This window comes from Mobula birostris, chromosome 17, assembly GCF_030028105.1.
Source record: "Mobula birostris isolate sMobBir1 chromosome 17, sMobBir1.hap1, whole genome shotgun sequence".
Classification (NCBI taxonomy): Eukaryota; Metazoa; Chordata; class Chondrichthyes; order Myliobatiformes; family Myliobatidae; genus Mobula; species Mobula birostris.
Genome location: NC_092386.1, coordinates 70,606,112 through 70,631,748, shown reverse-complemented (window position 1 = coordinate 70,631,748; position 25,637 = coordinate 70,606,112). Strand labels below are relative to the sequence as shown.

Below are 25,637 nucleotides of genomic sequence, written 5' to 3'. Positions count from 1 at the left end.
AGACATAAACGAACCATATGCAGGCAGACATGATGGACCGGTTGCTGCACTGCTCTAGAGTCGGTCCGCTTAACTTTACAGTTGGATCGTCTATAAAGACACGGGAAGACGCAATAGTAATACTTTACACTGCTACAGCCCAACAAGGTGGTAAACAAAAATGGATAAAAGCCTTTTCCAATCCACTGAAGTTTCTCCTCCCCCCACGTTCGAAGAACAGAGTAACTATCGGCTGACTACTCGGCTACGTCACCGCCCGAGGAGGCGGGGCTCGGATGTGACGTAGGCTTGAAGGGGGCAACAACCGAGGGGTGACCACTAACCTGGAAGTGGAACTTATTTGTTGTGGCCATGGCAGGGATTAAAGGTGAGTGCATTGGGATTAATGACCCAGGCAAACACAAAATGAAGCCTTCTATCTCGTTACTACCTCCTCTGAGTGATGTCAACCCCGTCTCAGGCCGTTCGCTCCTCACGCCTCACAGCTTCCCTGCCCTGCATCCCCGCATTCTCCAGGTTCACCATCTGCAGGCGTGAAATGAATCTAAACCTGCTTTTTGCCCCCGTCATTTCGGTAATAAACTTAGTTTGTTAGAAGCTATATAAAAAACGTTTACAGATAGTCGAAATTGCACATGTAGATTAGAATGAGCATTTGTAGATCAAAAGGAATCGTAGTCAGTGTGGGTGGTTATTGCTAATATACATGCTAGCTTCTGTGGTTTGTTTATTTGTATTTTGTCACTTTGCATCTTCCAGCTTTGATCAGCCTGTCATTTGGTGGAGCCATTGGACTGATGTTTCTGATGCTTGGATGTGCCCTTCCGGAGTACAAGTAAACAATGAGTACCACGTTTAAGCCTTAATTCTAAGAGAGTCTTGTCCATTCGGCTACTTTTAGTTGAATTAATTTTTCATAAAATTCTTGAAGTAGGAGATAGAAACACGACTGTAGAGTTAAAAAAAAATCTAGGTTATTAGGTAACACTTGATTCAGTGCTTAGTGCCCATCTTCTCATAGACACATAGAAACTGGAAGCAGGAATAGATGATCTGGATCTTTAAACTTGCACAGATATGAAGTAGAATTTTCTCCACACCATACTTTCATTCTCTTCCCATGGCCCTTGATAAATTTTGTGCCTTCCAGCATCATTTATCGTAATCCTAGTTTGTAGTGTGAATTTTTGCTGAATGCTCACGTAGTGATTTGAGACAGCTGTTAGGAATGCCTGATGATCCCTAGTATCTGTATTTTTTGCCTGTTTACCTGGCAGGATCCCTTATTTTTGTTTGATTGCTGTGATGGTGTGGAGTGTAATTGAGTTACAACACTAGTTCGGGTGGGAGGGGACTGGAAGAAATCACAGGGACTAAGTGAGATAAGCTGCTGCATTCCCTGTTCCCTGTGGCCGTTTTGAAATGATAGTACTTATTGGTAGGCATGGTATAGACTTGTTGTGTAAAAGGGCTGAGAGGATCATTGAAAGTAGGGCTGTGGGAGGGTGCTGCCTGTGGAGCAGTGACCGTGCATGTCCTGTTCCCCTCAGATGTACCCAACTGGATACTGGAGATAGAAACAAACCTCCGAGTTTAGAGGTGATTTCCAGCTGGACTTCAGTCAACATAGAGTGCAGACTAAATGCAAAAAAAAAACCGAGAGGATAGTTTGGGGATTTGAGTTGATACCATTAAGCCTGAACAAATGGAAAGCTGCCAGATTGGGAAAGGACTTAAAATTTTAAAAAAAGATGCCAGTTCAAATAAAATATGAACCATGTCAGGATGGAGCCCAGTGGTAGATCTTTTGGGGACTTCTGGTTACTGGGGCAGGAAGAGAAGCCATTGTCAGCAGTCCTCTGGCTATCACTCAGTAGCACTCAGGAAAAAGGATAGAACTCAGCTGAGAAAGCCAATTTGGCTTTCCTGGCAACCTGCAGACCAATTCAAGATATCAGTAACATGAACTTGTTTCCACCAAATGATGGAATCTGAGAGGAAAAACTGAAGAGGCACAGGACTGAGCTAGCATAAACGATGCGGGAAACAGATCATTGAATGGGCAGTAGGGCCACAGGAAACAGCAGGTTGAATTTTAATCCGTAACTAGAATGGGTAAGTGGAACTGCACCATGGCGTGTTTAATTTGTTTTAGGTTCCAGTTTATGAAATAAGAAAACTACACCTCAGTCAGAAACAACTCCAAAGGGAATTGTATGTAGGGCATCCAATTGGAGACTGTGGCATCTGGCTAGGAACATCGTAAGTTGACTGGCACGGGGGACATAGCAGTCACTAGTGCCACCATAAGGACTAGTAGCAGGGGAAATGGGCTGCAACCTTAGTTTAATATTGAGATACATGAGACTGGAAATGATGGAATCTGGGGTAAAAACACGAACTGCTGGACAGACTCAATGGATCAGACAGCAAAGCCTCTAAGAAGCCCACAGCCTTGTTGTTGGGTTTGGAGGCTTGTGTGCCTCAATGACCTGGAGAGCTAAGTTGGCTGGAGTCAGAGCTTTGGCTTTGGCTCTTGGTAGTATCATCGATGGCAAACAGGTCAAAGGTTACAGGCCAGACTAACATTGGTCCACTGGTCCTCCAGGTTCGGGGGTTCAGCTCAGGGCTAACAACCCTAACTGGTAAAACAAAATTGATACTGAAAGAGCAATGAAGAATTCCTCTACATCTGAGTGTGACTCCACCCGGGACCTGCATGGCTGACAGTAGATCAAATGGATAGGAGGCTACTGACATGATGACGGAAACCCTGAGCACCGCCCGAGGTGGAGGACCTTCATTGTTGCTCTAAATGCCAGAGGCATAATGGCAGTAAGGAAGAAGTCAGCATAAAGTCATAGAGCATTACAGCACAGGAATAGACCCTTCAGCCTATCTCGGATGTGCCAAGCTGTTACTTTGTCTGGTCCCATCAACCAGCAACTGGATCATAGCCCTCCATACCCTCTGGTCCCCTAGATCACAGAGAAAGTTCATAATGAATACATTGCTTCACTATTCCCCAGTGAGAGGACCTTAACATCTGTGAAGACAACATAAAACAGGTTGATACGCTAGAATGTGACAATGTTAAGAAAGAGGCTGTGCTGGAACTTTTAAAAACATCAGGATTGATATTTCCCTGGGTTCAGATGGGATACATGCCATGGTTACTATGGAAAGCAAGAGAAGAGATTGCTGTGCCTTTGGCAATGATCTTTGCATCGTCACTGGCCACAGAAGTAGCACCAGATGTGGCAAGTGTTACTCCTTTGATCAAGACAGGGACTAGGGATAGCCCTGGGAATTAGACCAGAGAGACTTACATCAATGGTGGGCAAACTAATGGAGAAGATTCTTTGAGGCAGGATTTATGAACGTTTGGAGAAACACAGTCTGATTAGGGATACTCATCATGACTTTGAAGGGCAGGTAATGCCTCATAGTCATACTTTATTGATCCCGGGGGTAATTGGTTTTCATTATAGTTTCACCATAAATAATAAATAGTAATAGAACCATAAATAGTTAAATAGTAATATGTAAATTATGCCAGTAGGTTATGAAATAAGTCCAGGACCAGCCCATTGGCTCAGGGTGTCTGACCCTCCAAGGGAGGAGTTGTAAAGTTTGATGGCCACAGGCAGGAATGACTTCCTATGATGCTCTGTGTTGCATCTCGGTGGAATGAGTCTCTGGCTGAATGTACTCCTGTGCCTACCCAGTACATTATGTAGTGGATGGAAGGCATTGACCAAGATGGCATGCAATTTAGACAGCATCCTCTTTTCAGACACCACCGTGAGAGAGTCCAGTTCCATCCCCACAACATCACTGGCCTTACGAATGAGTTTGTTGATTCTGTTGGTGTCTGCTACCCTCAGCCTGCTGCCCCAGCACACAACAGCAAACATGATAGCACTGGCCACCACAGACTCGTAGAACATCCTCAGCATCATCCAGCAGATATTAAAGGACCTCAGTCTCCTCAGGAAATAGTGATGGCTTTGTCCCTTCTTGTAGACAGCCTCAGTGTTCTTTGACCAGTCCAGTTTATTGTAAATTCGTATCCCCAGGTATTTGTAATCTTCCACATGTCTACACTGACCCCCTGGATGGAAACAAGGGTCACCGGTACCTTAGCTCTCCTCAGGTCTACCACCAGCTCCTTAGTGTTTTTCACATTAAGCTGCAGATAATTCTGCTCACACCATGTGACAAAGTTTCCTACTGTAGCCCTGTACTCGGCCTCATCTCCCTTGCTGATGTATCCAACTTTGGCAGAGTCATCCGAAAGCTTCTGAAGATGACAAGACTCTGTGCAGTAGTTGAAGTCTGATGTGTAAATGGTGAAGAGAAAAGGAGACAAGACAGTCCCCTGTGGAGCCCCAGTGCTGCTGATCACTCTGTCGGACACACAGTGTTGCGAGCACACGTACTGTGGTCTACCTGATCTAATCATGAGCCTGGTTAAATGCTTTGAGGATGTAACAAAACACATTGAAGGTAGAGCAGTGGATGTGGTGTACTGTATATGGATTTTAGTAAGGTGTTTAGAAACATAGAAACATAGAAAATAGGTGCAGGAGTAGGCCATTCGGCCCTTCGAGCCTGCACCACCATTTATTATGATCATGGCTGATCATCCAACTCAGAACCCCGCCCCAGCCTTCCCTCCATACCCCCTGACCCCTGTAGCCACAAGGGCCATATCTAACTCCCTCTTAAATATAGCCAATGAACTGGCCTCAACTGTTTCCTGTGGCAGAGAATTCCACAGATTCACCACTCTCTGTGTGAAGAAGTTTTTCCTAATCTCGGTCCTAAAAGGCTTCCCCTCTATCCTCAAACTGTGGCCCCTCGTTCTGGACTTCCCCAACATCGGGAACAATCTTCCTGCATCTAGCCTGTCCAATCCCTTTAGGATCTTACGTTTCAATCAGATCCCCCCTCAATCTTCTAAATTCCAACGAGTACAAGCCCAGTTCATCCAGTCTTTCTTCATATGAAAGTCCTGCCATCCCAGGAATCAATCTGGTGAACCTTCTTTGTACTCCCTCTATGGCAAGGATGTCCTTCCTCAGATTAGGGGACCAAAACTGCACACAATACTCCAGGTGTGGTCTCACCAAGGCCTTGTACAACTGCAGTAGTACCTCCCTGCTCCTGTACTCGAATTCTCTCGCTATAAATGCCAGCATACCATTCGCCTTTTTCACCACCTGCTGTACCTGCATGCCCACTTTCAATGACTGGTGTATAATGACACCCAGGTCTCGTTGCACCTCCCCTTTTCCTAATCGGCCACCATTCAGATAATAATCTGTTTTCCTATTTTTGCCACCAAAGTGGATAACTTCACATTTATCCACATTAAATTGCATCTGCCATGAATTTGCCCACTCACCCAACCTATCCAAGTCACCCTGCATCCTCTTAGCATCCTCCTCACAGCTAACACTGCCACCCAGCTTCGTGTCATCCGCAAACTTGAAGATGCTGCATTTAATTCCCTCATCCAAGTCATTAATGTATATTGTAAACAACTGGGTTCCCAGCACTGAGCCTTGCGGTACCCCACTAGTCACTGCCTGCCATTCTGAAAAGGTCCCGTTTATTCCCACTCTTTGCTTCCTGTCTGCTAACCAACTCTCCACCCACACCAATACCTTACCCCCAATACCGTGTGCTTTAAGTTTGCACACTAATCTCCTGTGTGGGACCTTGTCAAAAGCCTTTTGAAAATCCAAATATACCACATCCACTGGTTCTCCCCTATCCACTCTACTAGTTACATCCTCAAAAAATTCTATGAGATTCGTCAGACATGATTTTCCTTTCACAAATCCATGCTGACTTTGTCCGATCATTTCACCGCTTTCCAAGTGTGCTGTTATCACATCTTTGATAACTGACTCTAGCATTTTCCCCACCACTGATGTTAGGCTGACAATAATTCCCCGGTTTCTCTCTCCCTCCCTTTTTAAAAAGTGGGGTTACATTAGCCATCCTCCAATCCTCAGGAACTAGTCCAGAATCTAAAGAGTTTTGAAAAATCATCACTAATGCATCCACTATTTCTTGGGCTACTTCCTTAAGCACTCTGGGATGCAGACCATCTGGGCCTGGGGATTTATCTGCCTTTAATCCCTTCAATTTACCTAACACCACTTCCCTCCTAACATGTATTTCTCTCAGTTCCTCCATCTCACTGGACCCTCTGTCCCCTACTATTTCTGGAAGATTATTTATGTCCTCCTTAGTGAAGACAGAAACAAAGTAGTTATTCAATTGGTCTGCCATGTCCTTGCTCCCCATAATCAATTCACCTGTTTCTGTCTGTAGGGGACCTACATTTGTCTTAACCAATCTTTTTCTTTTCACATATCTATAAAAGCTTTTACAGTCAGTTTTTATGTTTCCTGCCAGTTTTCTCTCATAATCTTTTTACCCCTCCCTAATTAAGCACTTTGTCGTCCTCTGCTGGACTCTGAATTCCTCCCAGTCCTCAGGTGAGCTACTTTTTCTGGCTAATTTGTATGCTTCTTCTTTGGAATTGATATTATCCCTAATTTCCCTTGTTAGCCACGGGTACACTACCTTTCGTGATTTATTCTTTTGCCAAACTGGGATGAACAATTGTTGTAGTTCATCCATGCGATCTTTAAATGCTTGCCATTGCACATCCACTGTCAACTCTTTAAGTGTCATTTGCCAGTCTATCTTAGCTAACTCACGTCTCCATACCTTCAAAGTTACCCTTTTTAAAATTCAGAATCTTTGTTTCTGAGTTAACTATGCCACTCTCCATCTTAATGAAGAATTCCACCATATTGTGGTCACTCTTGCCCAAGGGGTCTCTCACGACAAGATTGCTAATTAACCCTTCCTCATTGCTCAATACCCAGTCTAGAATAGCCTGCTCTCTAGTTGGTTCCTCGACATGTTGGTTCAAAAAACCATTCCGCATACATTCCAAGAAATCCTCTTCCTCAGCACCCTTACCAATTTGGTTCACCCAATCTATATGTAGATTGAAGTCACCCATTATAACTGCTGTTCCTTTATTGCACACATTTCTAATTTCCTGTTTAATACCATCCCCAACCTCACTACTACTGTTAGGTGGCCTGTTCACAACTCCCACCAGCGTTTTCTGCCCCTTAGTGTTACGCAGCTCTACCCATATCGACTCCACATCCTCCCGGCTAATGTCCTTCCTTTCTATTGCGTTAATCTCCTCTCTAACCAGCAATGCTACCCCACCTCCTTTTCTTTCATGTCTATCCCTCCTGAATAATGAATATCCGTGAATGTTGAGCTCCCCAAGTAAAACAGATTAGAAGTGTTTTCATATAAGCAATAGGAATTTACGGAGAAGATTACCTGAATCACAGGCAGGCGTTTATTTTTAATAAGCTTTTAGGCAGCCCTTCAGGCTAGCAATGACTCACTTCCTCTTTGTGCTCTGTCATGTGAAGCTCACTGCCTCCCCAGATACTTCACCTTAATTTTGAGTTGACAAAGTCCTGCAAATTTCTTGCTGCTTAGGGAGCTTGTTTTGAAAGTTTGGTATCAGGCATATGGACAATTCTCTTCTCCTCCATTATTTCTCTTGCTGTATTTGTTAATTTAACTGTCCCATGGCACATATTTGATCCTTTTATTATGCAAACTACTTTCACTGTAATGTGCTTCTCTTGCTACCTTTCTAATTAGAATGTACAGTACTTTGCAAAAATCTTAGGCAAGCAAAGATGCTTTCAAGAATAATGTAATTAAAAATTTCTAAATATAAAATAATGACTATAAAGAACAGTTAAACAGTAAAAAGCGAAATCATAAATAATTAAATAATCATATGTAAATTATGCCAGGAAATAAGTCCAGGACCTGCCTATTGGCTCAGGGTGTCTGTCCCTCCAAGTTTGATGGCCACAGGCAGGAATGACTTCCTATGATGCTCAGTGTTACATCTCGGTGGGATGAGTCTCTGGCTGAATGTACTCCTGTGCCCAACCCGTCCATTATGTAGTGGATGGGAGACATTGACCAAGATGGTATGCAACTTAGACAGCATCCTCTTTTCAGACACCACTATCAGAGAGTCCAGTTCCATCCCCACAACATCACTGGCCTTACCAATGAGTTTGTTGATGCTGTTGGTGTCTGCTACCCTCAGCCTGCTGCCCCAGCACACAACAGCAAACATGATCGCACTGGCCACCACAGACTCGTAGAACATTCTCAGCATCGTCCGACAGATGTTAAAGGACCTCAGTCTCCTCAGGAAATAGAGAGAGCTCTGACCCTTCTTGTAGACAGCCTCAGTGTTCTTTGACCAGCCCAGTTTATTGTCAATTCGTATCCCCAGGTATTTGTAATCCTCCACCATGTCCACACTGACCCCCTCAGGTCTACCACCAGCTCTTTAGTCTTTTTCACATTAAACTGCAGATAATTCTGCTCACACCATGTGACAAAGTTTCCTACCGTAGCCCTGTACTCAACCTCATCTCCCTTGCTGATGCATCCAACTATGGCAGAATCATCAGAAAACTTCTGAAGATGACAGTACTCTGTGCAGTAGTTGAAGTCCGAGGTGTAAATGGTGAAGAGAAAGGGAGACAAGACAGTCCCCTGTGGCGCCCCAGTGCTGCTGATCACTCTGTCGGACACCCAGTGTTGCAAGCACACGTACTGTGGTCTGCCAGTCAGGTAATCAAGAATCCATGACACCAGGGAAGCATCCACCTGCATCGCTGTCAGCTTCTCCCCCAGCAGAGCAGGGCGGATGGTGTTGAACGCACTGGAGAAGTCAAAAAACATGACCCTCACAGTGCTCGCTGGCTTGTCCAGGTGGGCGTAGACACGGTTCAGCAGGTAGACGATGGCATCCTCAACTCCTAGTCGCGGCTGGTAGGCGAACTGGAGGGAATCTACATGTGGCCTGACCATAGGCCGGAGCAGCTCCAGAACAAGTCTCTCCAGGGTCTTCATGATGTGGGAGGTCAATGCCACTGGTCTGTAGTCATTGAGGCCACTGGGGCGTGGCATCTTCGGCACAGGGATGAGACAGGACATCTTCCACAGCACAGGAACCCTCTGGAGACTCAGGCTCAGGTTGAAGACATGGTGAAGTACTCCACACAGCTGAGGGGCACAGGCTTTGAGTACCCTGGTACTGACGCCATCTGGGCCTGCAGCCTTGCTTGGGTTGAGACGTTTCAACTGTCTTCTCACCTGTTCAGCTGTGAAGCCCACTGTGGTGGTTTTGTGTGGGGGAGGGGTATAGTCATGAGAGCAGGGTGGGGGACTGTGAGGAGGAGTAGGAGGGGAGAATGGACTATGTGTTGGTTGGGGGCTGACAACAGATGAATCATCTGTTCTTATGCAGATTTTGAGTGTCTTGCTTACTTCTGGCTCTAGGTAATCTCAGACAGCCTTGACTGTAATGTATGGATCTATTTCTTTTAGCGCAATGACTCCCCTTAGCACGACTTCCTGAGTTAGATTGATGTTGATCTGCTATTCTTTCTCTGCAAAGTGAAGTTAACCTTACCTCTGTGTATGTGTTTTTATTTAAGTTAATACGTAGTTGTACAGACACAACAAGTTGGCAGCAGTACGAACCGGAATATCAGCAGATATCACCAACTGCATTGACAGTTATGAGGTGAGAGAATTCGGAGGAAGGGAGAGAGACCATGATAGGAAACAGTGAATCAGTATTGAGAAGGCCATCACAGGCACTAACAAAGGGATGCATGAGTAATAGTACACAGTGAGAGACGCACAACTAGCAAAGTTAAAGTGAAAATAACGTGTCGATGGCCTTAGTTGAGAAAGTTGATGAATTTCATGGTGCTAATGAGGACTGGAAATAGAATCCCAAGAGGGTTAAACTGTATTGTAATGCAACAATGTGGATGAGGAAAAGAAAGTCTCCGCGGTTCTTAGCGTAATGGGTTCTAAAATGTACACAACTTAGTGACTCCTAAAAAGCCAGCAAGCAAGATACTTGACAAAATTGTTGCAATTTTAAAAAATCGCTTGAGCCCTAAACCATGAGGAATAGCTGAGAGATTTAGATTTCACAAAAGGAACCAGTCAAAAGATGAAAGCATTTCTGAATACATTGCAGAACTCTTTCCCAATACTGTGACTTTAGAGATGGACTTTCTGATGTACTAAGGGACAGGCTTGTATGTGGCATGCATAGTCAAAGCACTCAAAAGAGACTACTGTCAGAAAGAGACCTAACCTTAGAACAAGCATTGAATATTGCAATATCATTAGAGACAGCAGAAAAGGATGTGTCAGAACTACAGAAAAAGAGCTTAAAAATGTAAAATGCATAAAATGCCCCTTAATGGTGCAAAAAGCCAACAATGTTATCGATGTGGCAAATCCTCCCATGATTCAGATGACTGGCGTTCAAAGAAAATGCTTGCAGAAAGTGTCACAGACAAGATCACTTGAGATCTTGTGCAAGTCAGAGAGAAAGCACAACTAAAGAGAAAAACAGAGTGAAATGTTTCAAACACAAAACGAAACCAATGCACAAAGAGACTGAATGTGAAACTGAGTCAGACAACACAGAACCTGACAAAAGCGAGCTGTCATGCCTAGAACTGCATAGTATTACTGAAACAGATTGCAAAATCATCTGGATCACAATAGATGTGTCTGGTGTAAACCTGAAAGTGGAGCTGGATACAAGGCCAGCTTAGTCTGTCATTTCAGACTGACTACAACAGAGTGTTTTCTAAGCTATCATAAGAAAAGTTCTCTGATGCTAAGGACCTACACAGGTGAAAAAGTGTCTCCCAAAGGCAAACTAAATGTGATGAATAGAGGCAGAACACAGCAAAGAGCTTTGTGTTGAAAAGTGGAGGGCCAGCACTTTTTGGACGTAAGTGGTTGAGAAAAGTCCAACTAGACTGGCATATAATCAAAGCTCTCAATGTGTCATCAATAGGAAACTGTAGCCCAAATGGTAGCTCTAACCAGAAACTGTCACAGCTGCTTAGTGCTAATGAGAAAGTGCTTGAGAAGGCGATTGGTAAACTCAAAGGTACAAAGGCCAGAATTGAACTGGATGAAGCAGCGACACCAAGATTTCATAAAGCACATCCAGTGCCTTATGCACTACATCCTAAAGTGGATGCTGAACTTCAGAGCTTGGAGGTGTCTGGCATTCTCTGCAAGGTTGAGTGGAGTAATTGGGCCATGCCCATTGGCCCATTGATAAAGAAAGGCAAGGTCGGAGCGGCTTGAATATGTGGGGACTTCAAAGTGAGATTCAACTCTCTGCTACCACAAATGGAAGACATTTTTGCATCTTTGGCAGGTGGTGAAAGGTTTTTAGAGATTGACTTGTCACAAGCCTAATTGCAAATGGAGATTGAGGAGTCACACAGTTCCTCACAATCAACACTCATAACAGACTGTTCCAGTATAATCATCTCATCTTCGGCATTGCATCAGCTCCAGCAATTTGGCAAAGAATGGACCAAGTGCTCCAGGAAATCCCAGGAACACATTGTTACTTTGATGACATTATTGTGACTGGCAAGAATAACAAAGAGCACCTCCAGAACCTTGGTAAAGTGCTTACCAGACTGAGTGAGTATGGATTGTGCACAAAGAGAGAGAAATATGAGTTTTTCAACAACCTCATATTGTGGACTTGTCATTGACAAGTATGGCTTACATAAGTCACATGAGAAGATCTGAGCAGTGCTGAAGGCACCCAAACTGGAAAGCGTGTCACAACTCAGGTCATACTTGGGCCTTGTAAACTACTACTGCTGGTTTCTCCCAAATCTTGCTACAGGGTTGCACCCATTGCAGACAAGAGCAAAGAGGGAATGGTCAGAAAGATGTGAAAAAAGAAACAAAAGGACTAATAACATCAGATAAACTGTGCACCCATTATGACCCATCTCTGCCCATCAGACAGGGGTGTGGTGTGTCCCCTTATGACATTGGTGCCATTTTGTCACACACTATGAAAGATGGATCTGAATGTGTGATTGCGTTTGCTTTAAGATCACTGACAAGTGCAGAATGCAACTATGCACAGAACAACTGAGTTCCACAACTACCTCTACGGATAAAAGTTTACTCTAGTGACAGACCACCAGCCATTTTCAATCCCAGGAAGGGAATCCCAGTGATGTTTGCTACCCGGTTGCAATGTTGGGCACCTTTCCGAGGAGCCCACTCTTATGACAGAGAGTTCAAGGGCACTAAACAACACATCAATGCTGATGGCTTGGCTTGGCTTCGCTTGTCTTCCACTGTTGGCAACTGAAGAAGAAAAGTCTTCATTCTGTGACCCAGCAAAGGTGTCTGCACAGCATTATACATAGAAAAAAAAACACAGAAAAACTACAGCACAGAAACAGGCCTTTTGGCCCTTCTTGGCTGTGCCAAACCATTTTCTGCATAGTCCCACTGACCTGCACACGGACCATATCCCTCCATACACCTCCCATCCATGTATCTGTCCAATTTATTCTTAAATGTTAAAAAAGAACCCGCATTTACCACCTCGTCTGGCAGCTCATTCCATACTCCCACCACACTCTGTGTGAAGAAGCCCCCCCTAATGTTCCCTTTAAACTTTTCCCCCCCTCACCCTTAACCCATGTCCTCTGGTTTTTGTGACGAGAATACACATAAAATTAAGATGTTTGCTGGCCTGGGTGAGCATCAGTGGTATCAGCAGTTGGTCTGCCACCTGTCCTCAGGGGGAAGGAGAGATAAGGAACAATGAAGCAGCATGTGGAAATGTTAATGAAGGAGCCATCAGTCTGGGTATTGCCAAGATCGGCTCCCCCTTTGAACCCTGAACTGTTTGAAGTGATGGACAGGCGATCTGGAGATGTGTAATGAAGGGACGGGAGAGAGAGCTGTCTGGAGCGGCTCCCCCTTTGAACCCTGAACTGTTTGAAGTGATGGACAGGCGATACCCCAGCAAGGGGGATAAAAAGGGACAGGTTCGCTAAGGCAACACACACGACACCCGAGGTAACGAGACCCTGGAAGCGGTGCGCCTCTCACGAGTTGGTAGGAAGTACCAGACAACGCACAGGGTGGAAAGGTATGATCAGCGGGAACCCGGTGTGTGCCCGCCCTTGCTTGGGTGCCGAGTTCACTGCAGAGGATCGACCACATCTGGAGGAGGGGTCACAGTCGGTGACCTCAGGTGACATCACCAAGGACCTGCCCAAAAGCTGCTTGTGAGCAATTATCGCCGGTCTGTGAGTGGAAGCCGTTTCTGAATGATCAGTCGTTCGTTCTCTCTCTCTCTCTCTCTCTCTCTCTCTCTCTCTCTCTCTCTCTCTATCTCTCTCTCTCTCTCTCTCTCTCTCTCTCCCCCCCCCCCACATTGTCCATCGCCATGGCAATGATTACTGCAAACTGCACTACTAAATTGGACTGAACTTTGTGTCACTTTGAAATTGGTCATTTATCCCTAGACAACGATAGAGCTTGATTGATGCTGTTATCTTAATTCTGTGCACATGTGTGTTTATCATTGCTGAACTGTTGCATTTATTATGCTTTCGATTACTGTGTTGCTTGTTTCTTTAATAAAACTTTCTTAGTTCTAGTAATCCAGACTCCAACTGAGTGATCCATTTCTGCTGGTTTGGCAACCCAGTTACGGGGTACGTAACATTTTTTTCTCCCCTTGCCTCAGTGGAAAAAGCCTGCTTGCATTCACTCTATCTATACCCATCATAATTTTATATACCTCTATCAAATCTCCCCTCATTCTTCTACGCTCCAGGGAATAAAGTCCTAACCTATTCAACCTTTCCCTGTAACTGAGTTTCTCAAGTCCCGGCAACATCTTTGTAAACTTTCTCTGCACTCTTTCAACCTTATTAATATCCTTCCTGTAATTTGGTGACCAAAACTGAACACAGTACTCCAGATTCGGCCTCACCAATGCCGTATACAACCTCATCGTAACATTCCAGCTCTTATACTCAATACTTTGATTAATAAAGGCCAATGTACCAAAAGCTCTCTTTACGACCCTATCTACCTGTGACGCCACTTTTAGGGAATTTTGTATCTGTATTCCCAGATCCCTCTGTTCTACTGCACTCCTCAGTGTCTTACCATTAACCCTGTATGTTCTACCTTGGTTTGTCCTTCCAACGTGCAATACCTCACACTTGTCTGCATTAAACTCCATCTGCCATTTTTCAGCCCATTTTTCCAGCTGGTCCAAGTCCCTCTGCAGGCTCTGAAAACCTTCCTCACTGTCTACTACACCTCCAATCTTTGTATCATCAGCAAATTTGCTGATCCAATTTACCACCTTATCATCCAGATCATTGGTATAGATGACAAATAACAATGGACCCAGCACTGATCCCTGTGGCACACCAGTAGTCACAGGCCTCCACTCGGAGAAGCCATTCTCTACTACCGCTCTTTGGCTTCTTCCATTGAGCCAATGTCTAATCCAATTTACCACCTCTCCATGTATACCTAGCGACTGAATTTTCCTAACTAACCTCCTATGCGGGACCTTGTCGAAGGCCTTACTGAAGTCCATGTAGACAATAACCACTGCCTTCCCTTCATCCACTTTCCTGGTAACCTCCTCGAAAAACCAATAGATTGGTCAAGCATGACCTACCACGCACAAAGCCATGTTGACTCTCCCCAATAAGTCCCTGTCTATTCAAATGCTTGTAGATTCTGTCTCTTAGTACTCCCTCCAATAACTTACCTACTACCGACGTTAAACTTACCGGCCTATAATTTCCCGGATTACTTTTGGATACTTTTTTGAACAACAGAACAACATGAGCCACCCTCCAATCCTCCGGCACCTCACCTGTAGACAGCGACATTTTAAATTGGTGGACCAGTTGCTGGATTTTGCTGGTAACAAATTCTGAAACTCAAAGAGAAACAAGGAATGACCTAATATTGTCAAAAGTTTATGACATCACCATGCAAGGATGGCCAGCTCATGGTAATCCTACGTTTCCAGAGTTCTCAGTGAAACGAGAACGCTGATGTGTGGATCTCGTTTTGTGATTCCTTCTAAACTGCACACCAGAGAGTTAGAGAATCTGCATGAAGATCACCTGGGTACAGTTGAGATGAAGAGTCTCACCCAGAACTACGTGTGGTGGCCGTGAATAGATAGACGGATTGAAGACTTAACCAAAAGCTGTTTGGGATGCCACAAAGTTCAAAATGCACCCCCACAGGCACTGTTACACTCATGGGAGCGGTCCTCTTCACCATGGCAAAGAGTGTATATTGACTTTGCTGGGCCATTCATGGACTCCATGTTTCTGATTGCTGTGGATGCTCATTTAAAGTGGCCTTAAGTCATACCAGTAAAGTCAACCACATCGGAGAAGACTATTTCCACACTGAGGACTACCTTCTCTGGAAATGGCTTTCTCGAACAAACAGTGAGTGACAACAGACCACAATACACGTCAGCAGAGTTCAGACTATTCATGAAGAAAAATGGAATCAAACATTTCAAGTCAGCTTCTCACCACCCAGCAACAAATAGGTTAGTTGAAAAGTTTGTCCAAACCTTTAAGGAGTCCAATAAAACTATGGACAAGAAGCACATTTCTCTACAGGACTAAGTGAACAACTTCCTCTTTGTGTATCAGAACTCTGTTCATGTGACCTACAATGCTGTTCATGAGCATAATCTGAGATCTCACATAGATCACCTGAAGCCAGATCTCAGAGGGAAGTGCAAAATAAGCAGTTCAGCCAGTTGCCAGATAAATCAGCAAGGAACTTTAAGGCTGGATAGGAAGTCCTGGCATGTGATTACCGAGAAGACAAGTGGACACCCGGTAGGATAGCTGCAAAAACCGGACCGCTGATGTTGTAGATCATACATGGGGACGTCATGTGGACCAGATACCGGATGCTCAGATGAAGAACACACCGGAATTGACTGCATCCAAAAAGATGGACACATTGTAGCCACCGGCCTTATCTCCCAGTGATGATCGTGACACCAACAGCAACATGACACTTGCAACAGAGAAAATTGTCTTTGACAAGACACCTGCCAAACCTGATGCCACTCCACATGTTGCTATTCTGAAAGAAACAAAGAGCTTCCTCAAAGACTGAATTTTTAGTATAGTGAAAGTTACTATGGACTGTTATTGTGAAAGCATGTTAATTTGAATATGGTTTGTTAAAGGGAAATTGAATATTTTGTTACATTACTCTAAAGGAGGAGGAAGTATAATGTATGGACCTATTTAGTGCAGTGACTCCCCTTAGCACTACTTATTGACTGATACCTATGCACTTTTTTGTTCTGTCTCTTCAAAGTGAATCTTATCAGCCAATCTCACATCTGTTTGTGTACTTTTATTTAATTGATATGTGGTTATACAGACACAACATTGATGATGTTGAGATCTGGGCCCTGTTGCAAAACTCTTTGTTCTTCTTTTTGCTGAAGATATTTCTTTACAACCTTGACCATATGTTTGGGGTCATTGTCCTGCTACAGAATAAAGTTGGAACTTATCAGACTGATGGTATTACTTGCTGCATGAGAATCTACTTGTACTTCTCAGCATTGAGAATTCTATTAATTCTGACTAGATCACCAACTCCATTTGCAGAAATGCTGTTCCAAATCTGCAGGAAACCTCCAACAGGTTCATTATTGGCTGCAGACACACATCCATGTAGCACACTCCAGCTCTTCTACGAACAAACTACGTTGTGTTTAAGCCAAAAATTTCAAATTTTGAATCGTGAGTTCAGAGCACTTGCTGCCATTTTCCAGCACCTAGTATTTTAGTGCGTTGGTAAGTCTCTTGGCTTTGTTTCTACTCTCAGGAATGGCTTTTTGGTAGCAACTCTTCCATGAAGACCACTTCTGACAAGACTTCTCTGGAATGCACAGGGATGTGCATGGATTCCAGTGGTTTCTGTGACTTCAGAGTTGATAGCTGAGCTGGACTTCTTTCAATTTAGATGGGATGTTACTTTGATGTATCTCTCATCTGCTGCACTCAGTTTCCATGGCTGACAACTGCATTTCAGGCCCATTTCTTTGTGTCTTTTCAGAAGAGTGTGGACAGCACACGTTGAAATTCCTGTCTGCCGCGAAATTTCTGTTGGGGAGAGACCTTGCTGATGCAGGATGACTACCTTGTGTATTGTTGCTATGCTCACTCTTGTCATGGTGTAAGAATTGATGATTTGAAGGTTAAGCTGACACATCTGCTTTTTGCTTGGTTGCCCTTCACCCAGTTTGATTCCTTCTACACCCATTTCTGTTTCAATTAATCAGTTTAGTTCATTCAAATCATTATGTCATTGATCATTAGCACCTGTTTGTTGTCTTTGTTTAATCATGCACTGGGCTGGATACCTACAAAGTAATCAAGTTTTTATTTGAAAAATTACTGAGTATGTTACTTTCTTTAACAAAATATAAAAAATTTCTCTAACATTTAATTTTTTGGAAAATGAATGTTGGAAAATCTGAAATCTGCTCTTTTCTCCTAACATGGTAAAGCAGATGACAAAAAAAGTCAAAAACAAAATATATTAAAAAGTCCAGGGTACGTAAGACTTTTACACAGTACTGTATATATTTTAGTGGAGATAAACTGCTGAATATCTGCTTCATTCAAATATATGGTATTTAAGTATTTCTTTCAAATAAATAGATGGCACAATGTCACAGCAAATAGAATTGCTGCTTTGTAGCCCAATGGCCTCTGTTCAATCCGGATCTATGCTGTTGTCAGTGTGGGGTTTGTATCTTCTCCCTGTGACTGTGCGCGATTCCCCTAACTGCTCCTGTTTATTCCTGTTTGCCAAAAGTGTACAGATTGTTGGGTTAATTGGCTACTAAAAATTGTCCCAGTGATTATTGTGAGGTGAACATGGGGAGAATAAAGTAGGATTAGAGTAAGTGAATACTTGTCAGTTAGCATGAACTCAGGTGGGCAAGGTCCTGTTTCCATGCTAAGTGATTCTATAATAACTTGACTTAGTTGTTGAATTTTTAAAATTGGAGTGATGTTTTAGATCTACCTTTATTGGGTTGACTTACTGCTAGAAATACTCAAAACAGTAAAACTCTGATAATTTCCTGTCCAAACATTTTGCAATCCTGATGGTTCAGCATCTGGCTCTCAAAGTAGTTTGTCGTGCTCCTTTTCCAAATCTCTGCCCTAGTTTTAGCTAGTTCCATGAAAAACACTAAAACCAAGTGAATTAAAGATGTGTTCTAGCAACATCAAATAGTTCAGAATATTTTCTAATAGGCACCATCAAAAGTCCCAAGCAGACTGAATGCTACTATGATGTTGTTGCAGCATTAATCATTATAAATTGTGTCAATTTCTGCATGCTTTGTGATAAAAACATGTTTTAATGTTCACCTTTGTTATTCTCTTCTTCCTTTTTTATTCCAGCAAATACTGGCCACTGTTTGTTCTGTTCTTTTACATTCTCTCTCCAATTCCATACTGCATAGCGACAAGAGTAGTTGATGACACTGATGCAACAAGCAGTGCATGTAAAGAACTTGCCATATTTCTCACTACAGGCATTGTCGTCTCAGCTTTCGGGCTGCCTATCATTTTTGCAAGAGCAACTCTGGTAAGTGTAATTGAGAATATTTCTGAATATTTTTATGTATATTGAAGACAGAATGATAACCATCACTTTTGCCACTGGTATTATCTCATAATAATATTGTATTGTATTAATAATATTATATCTCACAATAGTGCTGTATTGCTGAAGTTATTTTTGTAATTGCTGTTTTTTTGGATCATGCTATGATTATTTTGTTTCCAGTCTTGCCCTGGTTAACAAGGTTTTAGTGAAGCTACCATGTGATTTCCATTCTGAAGAACATTTCAGTTTTCTCAACTTTTTATTAACATGTTGTATGCTTGATCCCCACCATTTTAGGTTTTCTAACATTCTATATGACTCAACTCTTTTTGATTCCTTTGCAGTTCTGTTTGTTAACTCTGTCTTGTTTGCACCATGATGTGATGTTTAACATGTTCATGCTTCCCATTCAATTGGTATTTGACTTTCTTTCTTCGATGAACACTTTCTTGATTCATATAGTTTTGGAGCCTAACATCGGTGCTGTAGAATATGATATACGTTAGGGGCTCCCAATCTTTTTTTATGCCGTGAACCAATATCATTAAGCAAGGTGTCAGCCGACCCCAGGTTGGGAACCCCTAATCTAGAGTGTTCCTTACAGTCTGAAGAGTAGAAGTAAGATGCATTCCTTGGACTGAGTTCAGAAGAAGAGGTGTATCCAGAGCAGTGGAGAAATTCTGAGTACAGTATACTATACTATTTTCAACCAAATCATCTGAAATAGTGTTGTTGGGAAATAACTTGGAATGTGGTGCATGTTTGTAGTATTTAGCACAAAAGAAAATCACTGCATTGAAGGTTCTGAAAAAATATTTGAGCTAGCATGTTAGGCAGCAATGGGTGGAATGAAACAAGTTTTCTGAAGATTATGCTTAATTCATCATTAAATCAATACCAGAAAATACAGATCTTCAGGCCATTTATCAGTGCAGTTTGTGGAATGTGCATACTGACCCTAAGTCTTTGTACTTGCTCCAATAAATTATGAAACATTGTAAACAAAACATAGATAAGAAATCTTATACAAATATAAGAAACTGCAAAATTTTCAAAGTGAGTTTGTAAACTTTCCTTTTTTAAACATTATGAAAAGGAAATGGAGATTAGTGTCAAGTAGCCAATTCAAAGGCTTGCGGATAAAGACAAATATATGCCTGCAGATCAGAATGAGATGACATAAAATAACATGCTATGAAGTTATTTTTAAATTACTGTTTTAAAATAATTGCATCCATTGTTATCCAGGAGAAGAACTTATTTCAAGGTTTTTAAAATTTTGCTTATTTCAATGTTCATTCAGATGTGAATAGCAAAATCACACATTTTCTGAAATGCATAAAAATCAGAGAGGGACATTTAAATTAATAATTCAGCAACACCAATGTCAATGGTGAGAGGCAATAATTTGATTACTTGCTTAACTGTCACACTTGTGTGCTTGTTAATCAATCTGCTCATCATAATGTTCAAGAACTTCCATAGTAGGAACCTTTGTGCCAAAGAAAATACAAACTATGCAGTGACTGGATGCCAGAAATGGAAGATTAACTTCCCGCAAGCACTACACTTTGCAACGTCTCCTGCTTATTGATGTCAACAACTGTTAGGAGCATCACAGTTGACATCTAGAGAGATGAATTGGCACTGAGCACCAGCTTTCTCAAGCTCCCTATCACCTACTACCCCATTTGCCTCTGCCATAATTCTCCAGAACTTCTACCATCTCCAGTGGGATCCCACCACCAAACACATCTTTCCACAGGGATGGCTCTCTCTGAGACTCCCTTTTCCACTCATCCCTCTCCACTGATCTCCCTCTGGACATTTATCCTTGCAAGTGGATCAAGTGCTACACCTGCCCCTACACCTCTTCCCTCATTACCATTCAGGGCCCCAAACTGTCCTTCCAGGTGAGGCAACACTTCATCTGTGAGTCTGTTGGGATCATTTACTGTGTTCAGTGCACTAGTATGACCTCCTGTATGTCGGTGAGACCCGACAGAGATTGGGAGACGGCTTTGCCGAGTACCTACACTCCATCTACCAGAAAAAGCGGGATCCCGTTAGCCACCCATTTCAATTCTACTTCCCATTCCCATTCTGATGTGTCGGTCCATGGCCTGCTGTACTGCCACGATGAGGCCACACTGAGGTTGGAGGAGCAACTCTTTATATTCTGTCTGGGTAGTCTCCAATCTGATGGCATGAACATCAATTTCTCGAACTCTGATCATTGCCCCCCACCCTCCTCGCTTCACCATTTCCCCATTCCTGTTTCCCTCTCTCACCTTATCTCCTTCCCTGTCCATTACCTCCCTCTGGTGCTCTTCCACCTTCCCTTTCTTCCATTGTCTTCTGTCCTTTCCCTTCAGATTCCCCCTTCTCCAACCTTTTATCTCTTTCACCAATCAACTCCCCAGCTCTTTTCTTCATCCTTTTTCCCCTTTCCTGGTTTCACCTATCACCTATCACCTACCACCTTGTACTTTTTCCTGCCCTCCTCCCACTTTTTTACTCGGATTTCTCCTCTTCTATTCCAGTCCTGATGAAGGGTCTCAGCCCAAAACATCGATTATTTACTCTTTTCAATAGATGCTGCCTGGCCTGTTGAGTTCCTCCACCATTTTGTGTGTGATGTTTGATTTTCCTTTGTCCTGTCTTGTGCTTCATAGCAATGACAACAGAACTGCCATTCATAGTCCTGAGAAACCTCTTTGTTGGATGTGGGTATGACTCTAGAGTTTCCAGTTGGCTGTCACAAACAAATTGAATTCAGAAGTTCTGGGGCATGGTGTTCCCTAGTCCAGTCATCAGTTTTGATCCGAAGATGTCACCAAATAGTCAGTTTGAAAGATTCTGTTGTAGCAAGCCAGAAGGTAAGAAGTTTCAATATTTTGTTTAATTCATTGAAGTATAAGAGGGAAAAACAAAGATGGGAAGATGCAAATGAATATGAGCAGAAAGTGATATGAAGATATAAATTAGGATCGGGAATAGACCACCCAGACTCTTGGGGCTATTCCACAATTCAAAACATAATTGCATTCAAATTCCATCATATCTTCACTGTTCCCGTTCTTTCCAATCTTCTTCATACTCATCCCACTGAGAAAAATACTTGTCTCCATTTCTGGCATCATGATGAAATTGCTTCATCATTGACAGTTTTGTCCTCGACTGCCTGGTCTCTTTGATTTGATAGTGCTTCTATAAAGTATTACTAACTTAAGGGCAATACATGAATGCAAGTTCTCATTGATTGGTTTTTTGAAGAAATGGACACTTAAGCAGCTAGTGGTGCAATTTCGTAACTTTTGAAGTATATTGATATAAATATATTATTTCATACTTTTTTATTTCTGGTAGTGAGGATAATATTTTGTTTACATGTGATAGAAAAGGTTTTTGACTTCAGTGATTTTGCAGAGACTTCTTCAAAAACTTCTATAGGAAAATATTGTCTACTTCTAAACAGAGCAGTACCTTTGCTACTTTCTAGATCTTGATTGGAATGAGTGGAGCTTGAAGTTCCACTTCAGAGTTCTCATTGTGCATTTCTCTAACAATTTCTAGGCAAGTATTTTTGTACCAGGTACTTTTAGAATGCTCTTAAATCTTCACACTGCTTATATGGTCTTCTTCAAGTTAGCTTTATTTAAAGTTAGGTTTCCCTCACCTCCAATAACAAAAATGACTGAGTAGAAAGAAAATGAAAATTAGAAGGATAAAAGCGCCAGCATCTCTTTAGTGGTATGGTTCCATTTCTCATCTGCATGTTAGTCCTGAACATAACCTCACTGAATTCCATGTGTACACAAATGACAGTCAGGTTAACCACCTCCAACTTTTTCAACCTTCTGTTGCGTTAAGCTGTTTACTTGTCCATTTTTGAATGAGCTTTCTATTTTGCCAATTAAATATTATCAATACTGAAGCCATGGTCCTTTGTCATACAAGATATTTCTTAACTAATGAGACCAGCCCAACCCTTTCCTTGGCTACTGAGTCTGTACTGATCTTTTTAGATTAACTTTCTAACACCATATTTTCTTCATTATCAGTCTTCACCTCTGGATTATTTCCTGTCTATATTTCTCTTGCAGCTTATTTGTTGATTGAAACTCTCGGCCATCTGTTACCTCAACCTGTGAATTTTCTGACCCTGACCCAGTTGTCCTTCTATTGTCAGTAAAGTCCAGCTTATATAATAGTGTTTCTCATGTCTTAGCTCACTACTAACCTTACTCATCTATGTGTTTGCCTAACTATAGATTCTGACTTAAGGAGATTTCGGCTTTAAAATTTTCAAACTTGTGTTCAAATTGCCTGCAACCTTCTGACTTTTACAATGTACGATATTCATCTTAGAAGTTGAGATGTGGACTTTTCTGAAGGTGAGGAATGTAAGCCCGAGGTAATACTGGGAATGACCAGCAAAACACATTAGGTTATACTCCCGACTCCCCATGCCGGGTTTGGAGCATGGATACCAACATTTTTTTATTAGGATTGAAAACGTATCCTGATGAACAATGACCAAAAAGGGAGGTTAAGTTCCAGCTGCATTAATGTACGGTACTGCTAAAATTTGATAATGTAAATTTCATTATACAGGACTGGATCATCCTAGATCCAGCTTGTTGCCTGGCCGCACTACCTCTAGTGCCTTCTTGATAGCTCTAGTGTATTATAAATACAGGAGGTCAGCCAAGCTGACCCTCCTAACCTGTGAGTCATCCTCTGGACTGGAACTAAGTTGTGACTAGCACATTTTACAAAACTGCTCAGATAATAAATAATTCTAAAATAATACTTTAAAGGACTCGACATTAATTCAAACAAGATGAAGTTAGTAGTAAGTGTACGAATTACTTGCATTTATCTTTTTACTCAGGGTTATCAACTTTACTGAAGTGATCAGCGATCCCAAGTACAAAGCCGGGGCTACATGCAGTACATTCACTGTCTGAACTTTAGCTTGCTTCTACTTCGCCATTTCACACACAGATGTAATCACTGTACTTCAGTACTACTCACAGTCTAACGTACCGAATTATTATTACTTTACTGTCGCCAAACAATTGATACTAGAGTGTACAATCATCACAGCGATATTTGATTCTGCACTTCATGCTCCCTGGAGTACAAATTGATAGTAAATATAATAAAAAATTAACTTATACATCATAAATAGAAAAGGGAAAGTAAGGTAGTGCAAAAAAACCGAGAGGCAGGTCTGGATATTTGGAGGGTACAGCCCAGATCCGGGTCAGGATCCGTTCAGCAGTCTTATCACAGTTGGAAAGAAGCTATTCCCAAATCTGGCCGTAAGAGTCTTCAAGCCCCTGAGCCTTCTCCCGGAGAGAAGAGGGACAAAAGGTGTGTTGGCTGGGTGGGTCGTGTCTTTGATTATCCTGGCAGCACTGCTCCGACAGCAAGTGAGTCCAAGGACGGAAGATTGGTTTGTGTGATGTGCTGGGCTGTGTTCACGATCTTCTGCAGCTTCTTCCGGTCTTGCACAGAACAACTTCCATACCAGGTTGTGATGCTTTCTACAGTGCATCTATAAAAATTAGTGAGAGTTTTAGAGGACAGGCCAAATTTCTTTAGCTTTCTCAGGAAGTAAAGGCGCTGGTGGGCCTTCTTGGCAATGGACTCTGCTTGGTTGGACCAAATCAGGTCATTTGCGATATTGACCCCGAGGAACTTAAAGCTTCTGACCTGTTTCACCTGCGCACCAGCGATGTAGCTCTCCATCTGAAGTCAACAACCAATTCCTTTGTCCTGCTGACTTTGAGGGATTTGTTATTATCTTCGCACCATGCCACCAGGTTCTTAATTTCCTCTCTGTACTCAAACTCATCATTACCCGAGATATGGCCTACAATTGTTGTGTCATCAGCAAACTTATATATTGAGTTCAATGGAAACTTGGCTACACAATCATGGGTGTACAGTGAGTACAGCAGGGGGCTGAGTGCACAGCCTTGTGGGGCACCAGTGCTCAGCCTGATTGTAGAGGAGAGCTTGTCCCCTATTTTTACAGCCTGGGTCCTGTCTGTGAGGAAGTTGAAGATCCAGCTGCAGATCTCAGTGCTAAGGCCCAGGTTCTGAAGCTTAGGAATCAGTTTATTTGGAATGATGGTATTAAAGGCAGAGCTGTAGTCAATGAAAATGAGCCTTACATATACGACTTTATTCTCCAGGTGTTCTAAGGAGGAATGTAGGGCCAGAGAGATGGCATCTGCCGTTGACTTGTTGCTCCGGTAGGCGAATTGCAAAGCGTCGAGGTTGACCGGTAGGCTGTGGTTGATGTGTGCCATAACCAATTGCTCGAAGCACTTCATAGCAATTGATGTCAGAGCCATAGGTCGGTAGTCATTCAGGCATGCCACCTTGCTCTTCTTCGGCACCGGAATTATTGTTGCCTTCTTAAAACATGAGGGGATCTTAGACTGAATTCAATGTTCATAGTGCATCCTCCTCTCCATGGAGAAGCCAAACACAGATTTGGGTGATCACATGGTGAAGCATCTGCACCCAGTCTGCAGGTTTAACCTGATGCATGTCACTTTAATTCAATCTCTCTATGGCTTCCTCCTATGCCATAGTGAAACACAACATACACTACAAAAACAACATTCTATTTTCTATATAGGAACTTCCTGGAATAATAATTGAATTTTCCAACTTCAGGTGACATGCTCTCAACAGTTCCCATTATCTTGCTTATGTTCAAAGTTCAAAGTAAATTTATTATCAAAGTACATGTATGTCACCATATACAATCCTGAGATTCATTTTTTTGAGGGCATACTCAATAAATCTATTATAGAATAATAACCATAAAAGAATCAGTGAAAGACTGTGCCTACTTATGTGTCCAACCAGTGTGCAAACGACAACAAACTGGACAAATACAGGAAGAAAAGTCAACGAGACTTGGAAGAGCA

At 42.5% G+C, this 25,637-nt stretch overlaps 1 protein-coding gene across 2 annotated transcripts in view; it reads left to right on the top strand.

The window, feature by feature from the left end:
• The first annotated feature begins 271 nt into the window (after positions 1–271).
• Positions 272–25,637, top strand: part of leprotl1 (leptin receptor overlapping transcript like 1) — a 36,805-nt gene continuing 11,439 nt past the window's right edge. Inside the window, exons 1-4 of one of the 2 annotated variants that reach the window (XM_072281893.1) lie at positions 282–367; positions 760–835; positions 9,591–9,679; positions 18,474–18,660. In XM_072281893.1, the coding sequence (XP_072137994.1) occupies positions 815–835; positions 9,591–9,679; positions 18,474–18,660 (297 nt within the window). In that variant the 5' untranslated portion in view covers positions 282–367; positions 760–814. Of the gene's footprint in view, positions 368–759; positions 836–9,590; positions 9,680–18,473; positions 18,661–25,637 lie in introns of both variants that reach the window. The other variant, XM_072281894.1, reaches the window with a different exon arrangement.